At 35.1% G+C, this 17,686-nt stretch overlaps 2 protein-coding genes across 2 annotated transcripts; one reads left to right on the forward strand and one right to left on the reverse strand.

The window, feature by feature from the left end:
- Window positions 1–2,560: 2,560 nt before the first annotated feature.
- Window positions 2,561–8,228, forward strand: agxtb (alanine--glyoxylate and serine--pyruvate aminotransferase b). The gene is made up of 11 exons (XM_079877504.1): window positions 2,561–2,951; window positions 3,616–3,808; window positions 3,894–3,958; window positions 4,086–4,186; window positions 4,508–4,578; window positions 4,670–4,754; window positions 4,867–4,965; window positions 5,057–5,126; window positions 5,896–5,991; window positions 6,084–6,212; window positions 6,300–8,228. The coding sequence occupies exons 1-11, from the start codon at window positions 2,697–2,699 to the stop codon at window positions 6,405–6,407; spliced, it is 1,272 nt and encodes a 423-aa protein (XP_079733630.1). The 5' UTR covers window positions 2,561–2,696; the 3' UTR covers window positions 6,408–8,228.
- On the reverse strand, window positions 7,001–15,398 carry LOC307162280 (F-box only protein 15; the record flags this gene model as incomplete). The annotated part of the gene is made up of 10 exons (XM_079877499.1): window positions 15,244–15,398; window positions 15,053–15,163; window positions 13,056–13,160; window positions 12,762–12,995; window positions 10,507–10,704; window positions 10,297–10,423; window positions 9,091–9,173; window positions 8,857–8,990; window positions 8,315–8,436; window positions 7,001–7,267 (listed from the first exon to the last, which is right to left on the reverse strand). The coding sequence occupies exons 1-10, from the start codon at window positions 15,360–15,362 to the stop codon at window positions 7,001–7,003; spliced, it is 1,500 nt and encodes a 499-aa protein (XP_079733625.1). The 5' UTR covers window positions 15,363–15,398.
- Window positions 15,399–17,686: the final 2,288 nt, after the last annotated feature.

Genomic DNA, 17,686 nt, shown 5'->3' on the forward strand with positions numbered 1-17,686 from the left:
TATTCAACAATATTATTGATCTGCTTTACTTAAGGTGGAAGATGACGCAATTTTCTTCTAGAAACAAACTTTGTTGTATTATTTTCATGTTATCACTGTAAAGCTGCTTTGATACAATCTGTATTGTAAAAAGTGCTAAATAAATAAAGGTGACTTAACTATTGTAAATTGTATCAGTGATCGTTAATTTTCCATAATTAAAAAAAAAAAAAATCAAATGTATTTTACAAATTAATGTTCTAGTAGTAATTAATTATTTGGTACTGCTGTCTGCTGCAGGTTTCAAAACACTACTTTAGTTGGCTGAACTTATTGGATGTAGTTTAGAAAACTTAATTTTAGTTTGGTGAACTCATTGGATATAGTTTAGAAAACTTAACTTTAGTTGACTTAACTTAAATTCGAAGTTAACTTAACTAAATTAAATCAGTTCATTGTACTTCATAACTTGTCAGGTAAACTTTTCCAAATTTGTCAGGTACACTTTTATAAATAAGTTAGTTTAACTTAAAAATATCCATGCAAAGAGATAACAAAAAATAATGAGTTAAGTCAACAAAATAATTTTTTACAGTGTACAGTAATTATGGGAAGCTATGCCCCCTGGGGGCGGTTTTTTTGTCAAAAATTGTCATCCTAAAAATATAATTATATTTTCCCTAAATAACATGTACTCCCTAACTACAGGCCTTACTATTCTCATATAATATATAACTGTGATGTTCTGCAAAACAACAAGCAGTCATTTTTCTTACTGCTGAAAATGATATCACTTGACGTGAAATCCGTTTTCTCTCAGGTACGCTACCAGTGTAAGCTTCACATTGAATACTTCTAAATCCCTCTAGTCAAAAATATATCTTAGACTTTATCTGGTGGTTATTTTGGGAAAAAACATATTCAGTGTAAAACATAAAAAGTATAATAATTTTTTTTGAGATAAGTCCTTGATATATCTCTTTTTTTACTCTGATGCATAAGCAAGAAAAAAATATTTTGAAGATAAACCTATTGTACTAAAGTCAAATTAAAAATGTATTAACTTCAATGGACTAAAATAGTTTTAGCAGAACAGCCCCATCTACTGGGCAGCTGACATCATTCTGCTCACTATTACACAAGTGGATGTCAATGTAATATATACTCAATTTTTGGATTAGCATTTGAAGGTCAACCATGTCAATACGGTCAATATGCATTGCATACATGTCTTGTCTTTCCCAAAGCATGGCAAGAGTTGCATCTCTCTTACTCTGGCTTGTGAAGTGGGTGTTGACCCCCACCACAGTGCAAAGGGCACACAAGGGTAAACATTGCGTTTCCACTTATTTACTGTGCAGACTAATTATTTACTGCAGGATAAGTGATGGGTACCAGTGCTCTGGTCAAAGTCCCTGCTCTGACATCAGCATCTGCTTCCTATGACACAAGACTGGTGTGTTTTTGGAGAATCACTGTGTTCTGAACAGCTAGTTTTGTACAGAGTGAGCATTTTAGTACTGAATGGGAACAGCGCAATCTATTCATGTTAACACTTTGCTCATTCATTTACAAAAATGATAAAAATTAAAAATAGCTGAATATTAAATATATTTAAACTCACAAAATGTAGTTACTAGATACATTATTACATTATATCAATTATTCAAATGCAAATAATATGGAAAAACTAGTTTGCAGTTATATATACTAAGTCTTAATAATGTTCAGCTGGTGTGAACTTTCTAAGTAGCGCACCAGTTGCCCTTCACTGTACTATTACAGACATTTGTTGAAACAATTCTGAAAAATTGTGTAGTTTCTTTTAAACACTGAAATAAAACCACATTAAAAATTGAGAATCAAAATAACAAAATTGCTTAAAGTTTGTAAACTGAAATATTAGAATTATATGTGCACCAGCCATACACTAACATGCTCTGAAGATCTAATGCAATGTGCTGCACAGACCAAGTGAGAGACAAATGAGATGATTGCAATGTTGTTCATGTGTGTTTGTTTACAACAACCAATTGACTGTACTGAGCTGGTAAACAAGTGGACAATAAATGAATCAATAGAGCACTTTGTAAAGGATGTAAACAAAAACTCACTTTTGTCTGTTTGATAAAACATTTATGCAAATATGGGCCTTATTACTTCTACATATTTCTCTTTACCTGAAGAGGGTATATAGAAGTTTTAAACTAACTAAACCAGCATCAAACTACTTATCTCCTAATCTAACAATATGAATAAATATATCCATTCAAAATATAAAATACTGCATTTAAAACCCTGTCCACCCATTGACTGCAACATTTTAATCTCTCAGTACAGCGCAGTTTAACTTTGTGAAAAAGTTCAGATAAACACCTGTGCTCCGTTTACGTATTTTTGTGAGGTTTCAGGACACTAAGGGTTCAAATATCGAATCAAAGGACGAAAAAACTAAACTAAAAGACACACAGCCTTATATAATAATACAGGACAGCTATTGTGCTACTACCACCCTGTTCTATTTTGTTATGCTGTTCAGAACATCCCTCTTATCTACCCCTAAACCGTTATACCTTGTTTGGAAGATGAAGGGCGGGGGGATTCTGTGCCAAAAACATGACGCATGTTGCTCTGAGTTCCAGGGGTCAGAGACCCGTTAGTTTAAAATGGACGAACGCAAAGTTTTTTCCTTTTAACGAACTGCAGAGAGAAGAAACATGATGCCAAGGACTGTCCTATCCAGATGCGCGCGTTTGGCGAAGAAGGTGCCTTTGGAATGCGCGCGGTCCACCAAACACAGCGTCCACCGCGGGATGTCCTCCGTGACCATCCCTCCACCGGCGTGCATGCTCCGGCCGCTCGAGGCTCCATTCCGGTACCTGTTTGGACCAGGACCCTCCAATGTGCCGCCTCGTGTTTTAGCGGCAGGGGGGAGACCTATAATAGGTCATATGCACTCGGAAATGTTTGAGGTAAATTTTACGCTGCGTTTTTGCACCAACGCATTTTATATCTTTGATATGGGCCGATGGCAAATAATCAAGTCTAGGTTTAAAACGCTCGTTCAATGTTCTTAGAAATGTAATTTTTGTAATCATGTTGGTTTCATACGTTTTTATAAATCGTTAATACCATTTAGCCTAAAACTAATAATTTATGTTTAAAATGATTTCATGACTATAAAAACAACTTAAGCATTATTTTCAAAAACGTATTTAAAAAATATTTTTCAAGGAAAAAAAACACATCTTCAAATATTTATATTCAAAACGTCCTTTTATAAAAAATACTTTATTATATAAATGATATAGTATTTTAAAACAAAAAAGCAATTAAGCATTTAAGAAATAATCATTTCAAAAAAACCATGCCAAACCACATGTGCCAACATTTCTTTAAGAATGTCAGCCTGTAAAAAAGACTTCTGGACAGAATCTCTGGGCTGCTTCACCACCTATATGTTTTACTTTTGTTTGGATTTTTCAAAACAAAACAAAAAATCTAAATAATCAAGTCATTTTAATATATTTTTAATCATTGATTCATAGATCTGAGCTGCCTTTGTGGAAACTATTTAACTCTATTGAAACTATTGTTTTGAAGATTCTAACAGTCAATGCACACATTTTGTCATAGATTATGAATGATATGAAGAAAGGAATCCAGTATGCTTTTCAGACCAGTAACAACATGACTCTAGCCATGAGTGGCTCTGGCCACACGGCGATGGAATGTGCAGTGTTCAACATTGTGGAGCCTGGAGAAAGTGTTCTCGTTGCCATCAATGGAATCTGGGGAGAACGAGTTGCAGAAATCGCTGAGCGGATGGGTATGAATCTAATAATAATGTCATCCCATTGTTTGGTTCTTTATCTGTTGACGAGAGCACACTTTAAACATCTTTCTTTCCATAGGTGCAAAGGTTCACACCTTGGTAAAAACACCTGGAGGACATTTTACAAATGCAGAAATTGAACAGGTTAAAATGTTTACTTCATACATAAATTATAAGTTTCCATTGCATATTGTTTCTATTATGGCCACTGTATGTTATATGACTAGCAAAGCAAATCACTGCTCTTTAACCAACATTTGTCATTCTACAGGCTCTGGCTAAACATAAGCCTGTTCTCTTCTTTCTCACACATGGAGAGTCATCAGCTGGACTGGTGCACCCAATGGACGGCGTTGGTGAAATGTGTCACAAGTAAGAATATTCAACAATCATTTAGCTTAATGTCTGACTTATATAGTACTATTTTTCTAAAAATGTTAATGATTCTTTTTGAGGTCTGTTCTGAAGATTTTATGATTGGCATAGGCTTCACTGTAGAGATTCACAAATCAACTGTCAGGAGTGTAAAACAACATCATAAACATAAACATCTGGCTACTGGGAATAAATGAGGTCCGAGGAATGTTAAAATAATGTAAAGGGAAAATAAAAAGGTTAATTAAAAACACGATTAAGTAGTTTTGTGTTCTGTATGGTCCACTGATGTGCTCTTGCGTGGTTTTGTTTATACAGATACAACTGTTTGCTCTTAGTGGATTCAGTGGCGTCATTGGGAGCTGCACCACTTCTAATGGACCAACAAAGTGAGTGGAAGACCATTTGATCATGTGCATATTCTAAATCTCTATGTAAAAGCCTGTGGATTAACATAATGAATCCTCTTTTTCTTTGTAGAGATTGATATTCTGTATACTGGATCCCAAAAAGCCTTGAATGCTCCACCCGGCACAGCACCAATTTCATTTAGCGAAAGAGCATGGTGAGGAGAGACTTGTGAATATATATACGAGTATGTTTTTGCACACATAGAATCATTCTAACAATTAGTGGAATCAACTTATGTTCTTTATTTCCCCTCAAATGTGATATAGCCACAAGATGTTCAACAGGAAAACAAAGCCAGTTTCCTACCTCCTTGATATGACCTACTTATCCAATTACTGGGGCAATGATGGCAAGCCAGACAGAATGTAAGTATGGTTAACACAAACAGTTTCTCTTGCAAGACTCAATAGTTGATTGAGTGAAGGATTGCGTAAAACTAACTGAACTATGTTTCAGATATCATCACACAGGACCTGTGTCTGGGTTCTTTGCCCTGAGGGAAAGTCTAGCCATCCTTGCTGAAACGGTAGGGGCTAGATATATAACACCTAGCTGGACATAATTAAATCTTAGATGCTTGTTTTCTTAACTATGTGTTTTTGTTTAAACTATAACAGGCTTGGTGCTTAGATTTATGATATTACATGCACTGCCATTCAAAAGTTTGGGTCAGTAAGATTTCCTTTTTTTTTCCTAATGCTCACCAAGGCTACATTTAGTTGATCAAAAATACTGTAAAAACAGAAATACTATGATATATTATTAAAAATTAAAATAATTTTCAGCATCATTACTCCAGTCTTCAGTGTCACATGATCCAGTTCAGAAATCATTGTCATATGCTGATTTGCTGCTCAACAAACATTTATTATCAGTCCTTATCAGGATTATTTGATAAATAGAAATGGAAATCTTTTGTAATATTATAAATGTCTTTACTGTCACTTTTGATCAGTTTAACATGTCCTTGATATATATATCTTACTGACAGTAAACTTTTGAACAGTAGTGTTTATTGGTTACAAAATATGGCAGTTAATACATTTAAAGCAGGGTTTCTCAAACTCGGTCCTGGAGGGCCACTGTCCTGCACAGTTTAGCTCCAACCTTGATCAAACACACCTGAGCAAGCTAATCAATGTCTTCAGGATCACTAGAAACTTGATCAGGGTTGGAGCTAAACTGTGCAGGACAGTGGCCCTCCAGGACCGAGTTTGAGAAACCCTGATTTAAAGGATCTTTAATGAGTAGTATGTGATGTCATGGGGTTAATAATTCTTAAATGCCTGCTCAAGGGTCTTGAGAACTCATGGAGGCATCATAGAGAAGTTGCAGAGTATCTTTGGAAAGGCTTGGAAGACCTGGGCTTGAAGCTGTTCATCAAGGACAAGGTAACTTTTGTTGTTGAATTCACTTGCTAATTCTGAGAATAATAATATACCCTAAAAGAGAAAGCAGTTAAACTATATTCCCATTTCCAAAGGATCTGAGATTACCCTCAGTAACCACCATTGCCATCCCTGAGGGATATAACTGGAAGGAATTGCTGGCTTACATCCTGAAGCATCACCAAATAGAGTTTACAGGAGGTCTAGGGCCCTCTGTTGGCATGGTGAGTAAAAGGTAGTCAACAAGACATAAGTGCACTACAACACATTCAGCTACATACTGAATAATTATCCGCTGAACTGATTTCTAGGTAATGCGGATTGGACTCATGGGATACAACTGCAACAAGGCCAATGCTGCGATGGTTCTTGCAGCTCTGGAAGACGCTTTAAAGCAGTGTCGAAAGACCAACGCCTAAAGGCCACCTGTTTACCTGTTAATTTTTGCAATTTCTTATGGTGATGCTTGTAGCGTGGATATTACATATTAATGTAAAGGGAGGGCTATTATATATGATGTTTTCAATTGTGCCTCCATACATCAATCAAAACCAGCCGTTTTGAACAGTGTTTCTCAATGTCCTTTTAACGATTTCGAAAAGCATCACTCCAGCACTTGAATGACCTTCATAAAAACATTACTGAGAAATAAATCATTCATACAAATTCAAAATTTGATTTTAGTTACACAGTAAACATGATGTTCACACACCATTGTGTTATTGATTGTCTCAACTGAATTTACTCTACTTCATGAAACTATGAAAAATTGGATGCCATAAATGAACAACTTTTACCAAATTTAAAGACTATTTCCAGACTAAACAACAGTCCTTGAAACTCAACAACAACAAAAAATGTCAGACTTAAACATTAACAAACTGACAAAGAGGCACCATTTTCATGAATACGAAATGAGAAATATAATCATCTTTGGATATTTACAACTCAAAGCACTGGCAGAATCATTCCAACTTTTCTAAATGGAAACCAACCAGATATTGCAACATTTTCAAGATTCTCTCCCAAAGCACCTTTTCACTTTTGCTGCTGGGAATGAAGTAATTAACTGCACCAAAAAGCACTGCTGAAGGTCTTCCATCCACACAAAGGTCATTCTGACCTTTCCCTCCACATCGTCGTGTATGATGACGAACTGCTCACCTGCGTATTCCAAGTCCACCACTCTGAGCTTATTGCACATCTTAACAGGAGAACTCACACACCAGAAGGGACGCTGAGCCTCATCCAGAACCGTCAAAGTCATCATACAGCAACGCTAGACGGGTGGAGCAAGTAAACATTAATACTTTTCGATAAAGAAGGAATGTTTAAAGGGGACATATCATGCTAAATCCACTTTTTTAGCCCTTAAATGCATTTTGTTGTATATTTGGAGTGTTTAGGAGTACAGAAAAGTTGAAATTATTCTCTTCAGGTGCTTCGTTGATATCTTTATATTCTGTTTTGGCCTTATTTTTCAACCTGTTCCGATTTTTCTGTTATCTATGACGTTTTGTGAACTATTACGTCACAGTATTTGCAGCAGAACTGCCAAATAAGGACATTGACTTCCAGCCCAACACTTCGAGCAATCCGCCATTTTTATTTCTCGCTGCAATTTTGTAGTCCAAGCTAAAAGATGCAGAAGTTACGAGAGGGTAAGTTAAAATGTTAGGTTGTTGGAGGTTTTCACCTCGCTCCGGCTCCGACTCTGGCTCAAACATGTAAGGCTGGCTGGACAAGTCTTCCGTTGTTGACATTTTGTTAATAACGTGTGAATAAAAAGTTTCTGTGCCGCTAGATAATCGTATCTCTGCTATCAAACTACAAAAATGGCCGAACAGGGTGGAGTTGAACCGAGTGTCACCTCTGCAAACTGGAGAGGGGGCGGGGTATGAAGTGTCTCAATTGTATTTAAAGAGACCGCACCAAAACGAGTTGCTCTCAGACGCACATCAGAAAAGGGGTAGAAAAGGGGCCTGTGGAGCTATAATAATGAGGGATTCAGACCCAAGCATTGCAGTTCCGCTTTATATAGACAACAAATGTATGATTTATATGTAAAAAGGAATGATTTAAAATCATGATATGTCTCCTTTAAGACATGCATATCTAAAACAAAATGCATAATAATAAACAGGGCACACTTGTCTATTACAACGCATACAGTAAGTCTTCAGCATTTTGCCCCATTCACACACAGCATGATACCTACCCATCTCTTTATAGACAATATCCGAAGAATAGCATGCCAGCACTAACCTGTCAGTTCCAGGGAGAAATACAGTCTTGAGTGTAAGAATTAGGAATCAATCATAGGTACCTCAACATCTCCCTGCAATCCCTCTGCTTGCCATGGGACACTGATCTTTGCCACAGGCTTGTGCTGAGGCACATCAGCCAAATCAATGGCTACCAACTGCACATAGTCCCCTTGAAACGGCGCTGTAAAGCACAAAAACAAATGTGCAAACACTCATATTATTCATATCATCTTATTTAAATATCAAAATCTTGATCATAATTTGTTGAAAATCAATATACGCCTTGCTATGGCTAAATGAGACACTCCAATGAAATTAAATGCGTGACCATAAAATGGCGTGAGCTTAAAAATATTTCGAAATATATAAAAATATTATTGAAAATAATATTTAATGATACATTTTATGTTTTAGTGGTGAAACATGATGATTATTGATTTATTTATTATGGTAATAAAACATTACAATTATATCATTTTATTTAAATATCAAAATGTTGATCAAAATATGTTGAAAATAAATTAGTTTAGTGAAGTTTTCAGTTTTAGCACACTTTTTGAAATTGTATTAATTTTATTACAAAAACTAACTATATATTTACCTCTGCTGATGTAGAGTGGGGAAAAGCGCTGACACATGATTCGCTGAAGTGGATTGTGAAGCACAATGTGCAGTGTGTATCCATGTCGTCCATGGTCAGAGTCCAGAGCAGTGTCCTCCGTGGGGATGTAGGGACTATTGATGTGAACGAAGAAACTTTACATGTTAAGGGACTATACGTTATCAACTTCAGCAGCATACTAAATAACCCTAATGCCCATTAAGAGTTCAGTACCAAAATGATGACCCAAGGAGACTTCTTTCAATCAGTTTGTTGAAGTGAAGGTTGACCATGACAAAGGCAATTTTCCAATTGCCCTGCAAACACCGGCAATGAACATAAAATAAAAACAACATAGATTAAACTTCCATATAGACGTGAAATTAAATAATGTTTGCAATAACAATATAAAGTTTATTTTCTAAAAGAAAATCTGAATAATTTATATTAGGGATGCACCAATCAGCCAATAGATAATTATTTTCATGTTATGTGTGATAATGGCTGATATTCAAATACATTTTGTCTAAATGACTGATTTTAATGTTTAATGCTGCAAGTAAATATAGGCATCACAACATAAAAAAGTACAATGTGAATAATGGACATACATTTTTAGATTTGCTATGGATTCTATTTAACAGTGTTATTAAATAAGTTGAAGCTGCACAATTCTGGAAATTTTGTTTAAAATAGAGAACTCAATTCTCCCATGATATTGAATGGACAACTACACAAAATAACTTGCCATTTACTAGGTTCTGACAAAATGTTGATGTCTATTTAAAAAAAATATTTAATTCGAATCGATTATTTAAAATAAATAAATCAGTTTGAATAAATTGAATGAATGATTCAATGACTCACACATAAAGGCTTAATACAATCTTAATCTTGCATAATTGATACAATCTTTATTTGAAGCATCAAAGTACAATCACAAACTGATTTACTCTATTTTGATCACGACTGTAGACAACAGTGTTTATATTCGAACTATAAACTTTTATCCCAGTACTTCAGTAATAATTTTAACACGTAAATAATGATACTGTGTGGTTGAAAATTTGTTTGTGAAGCTGTGAAGCACATATTCATGTGATCGTACTTGTTGTCAAAGGTTTAATAGACATGGCTGAATTGTAGTAATTTAGGAATAAGATCGCATGGGTGTTTGAATCTAGATCACAATCTTTTAACTATTAATTTTGCAGCTCTATTATCAGTATTTTAATAATTACCTTTAAGTGAGCTTAGATGATGGCATCTAAATGTAAAATGGGATATGCACAAATAAATATCCAATATTAACCAATCAACCAATCTGATATTAACCAGTAAAAAAAACAACAACAACAATATGGTACAGAAATACTGTACTGAATTGTGCATCCCTAACATGTTGAAATTATCTGAATTTTGCTAAATATATCAACATACCCGCCAGACTCCGATAATGATCCCATTATTAAAGCGCAGCAACTTCACAAGCTTGTCAGCACCAAGGAATGACCAGTGTACACTTTTATCAAAACTTGTGTTGTGAATCAGAGAGCGCCACCTTGGCCTACACATAAGAGGCATTAGTCAGATGAGGGTATGAATGTATGAGCGTATGCATGCTTCAGATTTTTCAGCTGTGTTCCTTACTTGTCTTGTGAAGCTGGTAGAGATGGACCCATTATTCCATGAAGCTTCAGGCCAGTAAGACTGCTCATGAACGGCCAGACACCACGGTTCCAGTACACCGTAACCGATGAATCTTCAAAGAAAGTGTGCGTCTGCTTAAAGACACTTTCACGTCCATTCTTACTTATGAGTGTGATCTCCCAATGAATGTGTAATCTCCTGTAAAACAAAGTAACCAAAGATGTGGTTCCTCGTTTTTACTATGGACGTTCCACTTATGTTTGACAGATGCTCTAAACTTTATATAGACTAACAATCGTTTTAATCAATACTTTTTTTTACTTGTATTCACCCTTTTCTACTTCAATAGATTTACTCTATTTAGGTTTAAAAATGCATTTGTCTCTCATATCATAGCAAGAGCTATGGAAGCTTGTTTCCGCCACAAAAAAAAAAATAAAAAAAAATAATTGCGACTTTTTATCTCACAATTGCGAGTTTACATCTCGCAATTCTGACTTTATTTCTCAGAATTGCGAGATATAAAGTCAGAATTGCGAGATATAAAGTCAGAATTGCGTGTTATAAAGTCAGAATTCTTACTTTTTTTCTCGCAATTGCGACTTTATATCACGCAATTCTGACTTTACAACACGCAATTGCGACTTTATATCTCGCAATTCTGACATCTTTTCTCAGAATTGTGAGATATAAACTCACAATTGTGAGATATAAAGGCCAATTCTAAGGGGAAAAAAAAGATGGACTTTTTTTTTTTTTTTTTTTTACCTCAGAATAGTTTATATCTCACAATTCTGACTTTATAACACGCAATTGCGACTTTATATCGTGCAATTCTGACTTTATATCTCCCAATTGCGACTTTATTTCTCAGAATTGCTACTTCATATCTCGCAATTGCGACTTTATTTCTCAGAATTGCGACTTTATTTCTCACAATTCTGAGAAAAAAAGTCACAATTCTGACTTGATATATCGCGTGAAAAAAAGTCAGAATTGTGAGATAAAAAGTCGCAATTATTATTATTTTTTTTACCTCAGAATAGTTTATATCTCACAATTCTGACTTTATAACACGCAATTGCGACTTTATATCGTGCAATTCTGACTTTATATCTCGCAATTGCGACTTTATTTCTCAGAATTGCGACTTTATTTCTCACAATTGCGACTTTATTTCTCACAATTCTGACTTCATATCTCGCAATTCTGAGAAAAAAAGTCACAATTCTGACTTGATATATCGCAATAGTGAGAAAAAAAGTCAGAATTGTGAGATAAAAAGTCGCAATTATTATTTTTTATCTGTGGCGGAAACAAGCTTCCATAAAGAGCAATATATAGCATAGCAAGACATATATTTTAAAATAATATGCCTTGCTATGCTATATGAGGCATTCCAAAACAAAGGAAATAAATTAAAAGAAACAATGAAATTAAATGTCTGACCATTTAGACAAAAAGGCAAAAAAGCGCCCAACTACAGCTACAAGTTTTATTTTACTGTACAAAAATAAACTAAAAAAAGCTGACAGAAAAAAGCATACACTGACTACAACATAATCAGTTATTTATATTTCACTGGTTCTCTGTTGTTTTTGCAAGTGTTTATAAAAATTTTTTATGACAGCCTGGCTAAAAATTATGTCTGCACAACTTGGTATGTTTATTGCATTATCACAAATAAAACAAATGACTCCAAGCGCAACTATGCAATATGATTACAAAATCTTTTTACATTTTTTTTTAATAATATTTAAATAAAGCGTGATTATGTAAATGACTTCACTTTTGGCCACTACTGAACAAATCATATTTAAAATATTTAATAATACATTTTATGTTTTCGTGGTGAAGCAATACTTATTTATTTATCATTGTAATAAATCATATTAAAACGATTACAAATATTCTGCATGTTTTTTATATCTGTTATTGGACATACAAACATTAAAAAAAAATTTTTTTTAAAAACAGTACTGATTGGAAAAAAATTATAGTACTCAATCTCTACTAAATTTTGAATAACAATTTGTTGTTTCATAAATGCTTTGCTTAATGTGTGTTTGGTTTGATATTTTGTGGCATTCATACAGTTTAGGTGTGGCTATAGTGCTCAGTTACTTTTGAGGTCTGCTTTAGTTCTGGGTAATATTAAATATATGTTATGCAGGTAATGAAACATGCATTTGTGGTCCCAAAAGATTTCTTTTTCTGCCCTGTTTAAAGAAAAGCAGTGAGTACTCATTTCCTACCTGAGAACATGCTCTGTAAGAGCTGGCATGCCCGTGTGCGGGTTCATGTGTCTTAGCTCCGTTTTCCACATGGAGTCCTTGCAACCAGCCATCTCCTTGAGTAGCAGCTTCTTCCAGTATCCCGCAGGTTTCTCTTCCACACTTGTGCTGCTCACGGCTTCTGTCATCACGCTTCCTCTGGGTCTCCACTTTTTCTTCTCAAGCTGAGAAGCATACAACACAGACCACAGAGCACTGGACATCTATGTTAATATATATTATTCCTTATTCAAATTCTTTATATCATGAACTCACTTGCTGCTAGCCAGATCATGAAACCGCTTGTTGACAAAGCTGATATTGAACAGAGAGGAGGCATCCAGAAAAGAACAAATCTTCTGGATTATCTCAGAAGGCAACCTGGACAGACAAGGAGTAGTGCAGTTTTTTGTATGATGAAAGACTACAATGGCATGCAATAAAATACATTTTAAACTTATAGGCCTGGTTTCACAGACAAGGCTTAGATTAAGCCAGGATTTGGACTTAGTTTTTATAAATTTGCACTAGAAACAATGTCAGCGACAAATTTTAAGTTATGTCAGTGCAAGTTACTTTCAGTTAAAGGGGACCTATTATGCAAAATTCACTTTTACATGGTGTTTGAACATAAATGTGTCGGCAGTGTGTGTATACAACCACCCAATAATGGTAAAAATCCACCCACTCCTCTTTTTTTAATCCCCATAAATCATAAGCAGTGTCTCAGAACAAGCCGTTTGCAGATTGTGGCTTTTGTGATGTCAAAAATGCTTAGGCCTCTCCCATAACTGCTGACGGTCCCTGAGTGAGCTGTACACAGTCCTCCATGTTTATCTCCTTGATAGAGCATTTAACAGCGGCATTCAAGTTTTATTAAAGCTACTAAAGTTATTTGTTTGATTTTCTGTTTTTCTTTTGTTCGATTCATTTTAACAGCATATATTACACTGCTTCCACTTTAATACACAGATCTAATATACACTTGCGATTTCTTTACTTGCTGTTTACATTCACATACATATTTTGTCATCATATGTTTATGTGAACTTTGTGTGTTTTTGACATAATCTTGTGTGTATTTCACAATTTAAGTGCAATAACACGTGAAAGAGAACTAGTTTAATACTCACAGGATGCGCCGCCTGCCATCCGCGTGCTTCGGATGTGTGCGCTCAGAAAACCATAAATAAAGAAGTTTAGACTGATATGGCTTTAAAACGCATGCAGATAATACATTTTCATGATGATGAAAACTGCAATGTCATGTGAGCGTGACCATGATAGAGATGATAATAAAAACCAAACAGATGTTTTGTTAGTTTTTGACATAGACAGTAAAAGAAATGGACACAGCGACCCCATTGGATTCAACGGAGACCAGTGAAGTCAATTAGAAGCTCTCACTTCCTGGTGGCTGAGCGTACTGCGCAGACTCAAACTGAGCTTGATGACGTGGATGTGACATGAGCAACCTGTCTGTCTTCTAGTAGCTGTGCCAAGAGAAATCTGAATCATTCCCTTCCGAAACTTGCAGAGACAGAGAGTGTGAGTAGGAGGTGTCCATGAGCTAGGAGCAGGAGCAACTTTTGCTAAGTATTCTGATTAATTATTTTGTCACTCTGCCTCCACGTCCCCCCGATTGCCCGCAAGCTTCTCCTCCTGTTCATACGGTAATTTCTCTACTGTGCGACAGAGAGTCGCGTGGTTATGACGCAATCGTTAGCCTATTTTTACAAAAACTGCTTCTACGGGGCCATAACGTAAGATACAAGGTAATGGAGCCTTTTATACATTTTCGTGTTTCTTTAGAAATAAATAATGGACAAATGGAGTCTTTAAACGCCTCAGATGTAAAGTTATTCGCTGTCAAAGTGACACCAAAATGAATGGGAGTCAATGGAATGCTAACAGCAGGTGGGGGTCTGCTAATCAATGGCGGCACCCAGGGAAGCTTCAGTTTTTTATGAAACATTACCCTCCTGGTTTTTGATAGAGTATCAGAAGCACGAGCTGTATAGGCTCCGCCCTCTTCTGGAAAAAAGCAACTCATTTGCATTTTAAGATATGAAAACAGCATGTTTTTCCTTCCATTCAAAAATTACAGACACATTCTGAGGACACCTGAGACTTTTATTACATATTGTAAAAAGGGGCAAAAGGGAAAAGGGTCCCCTTTAAAAAAAAAAAAAAAAAAAGCTCAAACACGCAATTTAATGGACTGGGTTGTCTGTGAAACCGGGGGAATATGTATTAAATATTGATTAACTTGCCTATCGAAGTAATTTCCACGGCTGCCCTTACCCCACTGTTCAAACACAGACACAGTTTTACACGGCTCACGTTGCAAGGACGTCGACGAGGAGGTGTTGCGATCTCTCCGCCTATGCCAAATGGAAAATAAGCATTCAGTCTATGCCATTAGCGAGCCCAAAACAAGTTTGTAAATAATTGAGCTGTCTACCTTCTTGCACCTTCAGCACGAGCAGTTTCCCCTTCCTGAGTCTCTCCGAGTGTAGTTTCTTCATCTTTCCCGTGGCCTTGTCTTAAACGTCGGAGAAAATCACTAAGACCAGTAGCCATGATGACTTCGAGGCGTTTGAACTCACTCACATTACTGATAACTTAACACACTAGAGGGCAATATAATATATTGAAGAGATACCGAAGACAATGTTTTATTTTCAGTTCAAACGTAACTGATGATTTTTGAATTAAGTTAAAATTAAGATATTAAATTAAAATATAAAATGTAAGAGCAAATTAAAATCAGTTTAACCCTTTCATGCATGAATTCTGTTAACCTCAGGATTTTTTCCCTATTTTATTGCACTTAGGGCATGAAAAACAAGATTCGAAATTTTGTTGTATTTTTACACATATTTTTCAAAGAGATTTTCAGATGTCCACTTGAGTGGACAGCATGCGTTTATGGTTTAAACTCAAGAGATAGCCTACTGTATTAAACACAGTAATAACACAGCAATATTGTGTGTATTTAACAAACCAATCAATACAATTATATATCCTCCTGAGACCCAGGGGGAAATTTATTTTATTTTTTTTCGTTTTTTTTGTTCATGCATCACATTGGTTAGAGCATAAGAAACAAATGGTTAAAAAAAAAAACTTTTAACATGATATCTTATTAATATGTTATGCTGTGTACTCTGTAGTGGACACCAGGACTTGTTTAAAAAATAAAATGACATGAAATTATATGTATAGGCAAAAATTATTATTTTTTTCATTCACCAATCAATTTTTGTTTTGTTTTTTTTGTATAAAGATGATTCTAAACTACAGTGCTTGTCAGAATTATTTGCCCCCTTGGTAAATATTATCAAAGATGGCTGTAAAAAAATAAATCTAAAACCCCCTGGGAAATCACATTATGAAATAAATGCTTTTCTCCAAAACACATTGGGAACAATTATTTGCCCCCTTTTATTAAATACTCCCTTTTCCAAGATAACAGCTCTGAGTCTTCTCCTATAAATAAAAAAGTACCCCATGTGTAAAATGAAAACTCTGCTGTATCTTTAATGCTGTGGGTCCAATTTTCCGCCAGAGGTCCTGGACATCTTGTTCAGATACATGGCATCATGGATTCGATCAAATACCAACAGATAAAAAATCAAAACCTGACAACCTCTGCTAGAAACATGAGGATGTGTCGTGATTCCATCAGAGATCTCTACATGCAGCCTGCCGAGGTACAACTGTAGAAACCCAACTCAGATGCTCCCTCCAGTGAACCAGAGTAAATTTACCCTTATTAGCTGATAATTCTGATTATGTTCAAGATGGATACATTTCTAACTTAACTCTCCTCTGAGAAAACTAGCAATCAGGTGTTTTCAATCTCATCTGAAATGAGCAGTGCATGTTGGGGGTAACGCATTACAATAATCAGATTACTTTTTGATGTTACGACTACGAGTAATGCATTAAAAGTAATGTGCATTATGTAATCAGATTACTTTTTGATGTAATGAGTAAAGTAATGCATTACAAGTCACATACATAATGTAATCACATTACTTTTTTATGTTAATGCAAATTACATTCAAATCAAATATTTATTTACAGTCAAAAAAGTTACTGCAGATTAAGTATTTTCAAAAACAACAGTCACAGTAATATTATGACTTGCAGCCGAAATATAGCCATTATGCATGAGGTCCACTACAGATGATTAATCAGAATATTCCTCCAATCTAATCAATACCTGGAAAATTGAACTGTGGAATGACTCATTAGATATTGCTTGATGCTACAACATTTTATTTATTTATTTTTACCTGCAAGAGTCTCCTAGGATAGAAGGAATGGGTGGATATTCCGGAGCAACTTGGCATTTCTGACATTGGCCATCTTGGTTTGGAGGGGGGAAAAATCCACACACAATGGCTTGCCACTTGGTGACAATGTAGGTCAGGATGATGCACCACTGTAGAGGTTGATGTGCAACCATCCATCAAAACCCATGCCAATGCAAGAAAAGATTTTTGAATAGCTGTCAACTGTGGTAACATTATACATGAAAGGGTTAATGGTTTTAAATCGTGTATGTTATATTGGATTCTCACAGTTTGATATATTAATGACCCTCATATGTTTTAAAATTACTGTATTGCTTTGTGCTACAGATATGTTTCTTCTATAAACAACACATAAACAGCTTTGCTTTCTTTTCTTTTATTTAAATCTTTTATTTATTTTTTTCCACGAAGAAGCCTTTTAGGGCTGTCACCACCCCGTGTTTTAAAAGTAAAAAGAAAAGTAATAGTAAATTCCAATTATTTTAAAATTAAAGTACAAATTAAAGTAAATAAAATGTTTTTAATTTCGTTATGTATATTTTGACATTTTAGCTTGACAGCTCTATTTATTGTTTTTTAGTC

Source organism: Squalius cephalus, assembly GCF_949319135.1.
Source record: "Squalius cephalus genome assembly, chromosome: 7".
Lineage (NCBI taxonomy): Eukaryota > Metazoa > Chordata > Actinopteri > Cypriniformes > Leuciscidae > Squalius > Squalius cephalus.

Excerpts from the sequence above, each read along its gene's own strand:
- agxtb (XM_079877504.1), top strand. The coding sequence starts at position 2,697 with ATGATGCCAAGGACTGTCCTATCCAGATGCGCGCGTTTGGCGAAGAAG. Across the intron at positions 4,187-4,507 it reads GTTGGTGAAATGTGTCACAA|ATACAACTGTTTGCTCTTAG; the intron begins GTAAGAATATTC and ends TTGTTTATACAG. Across the intron at positions 5,127-5,895 it reads TAGCCATCCTTGCTGAAACG|GGTCTTGAGAACTCATGGAG; the intron begins GTAGGGGCTAGA and ends TGCCTGCTCAAG.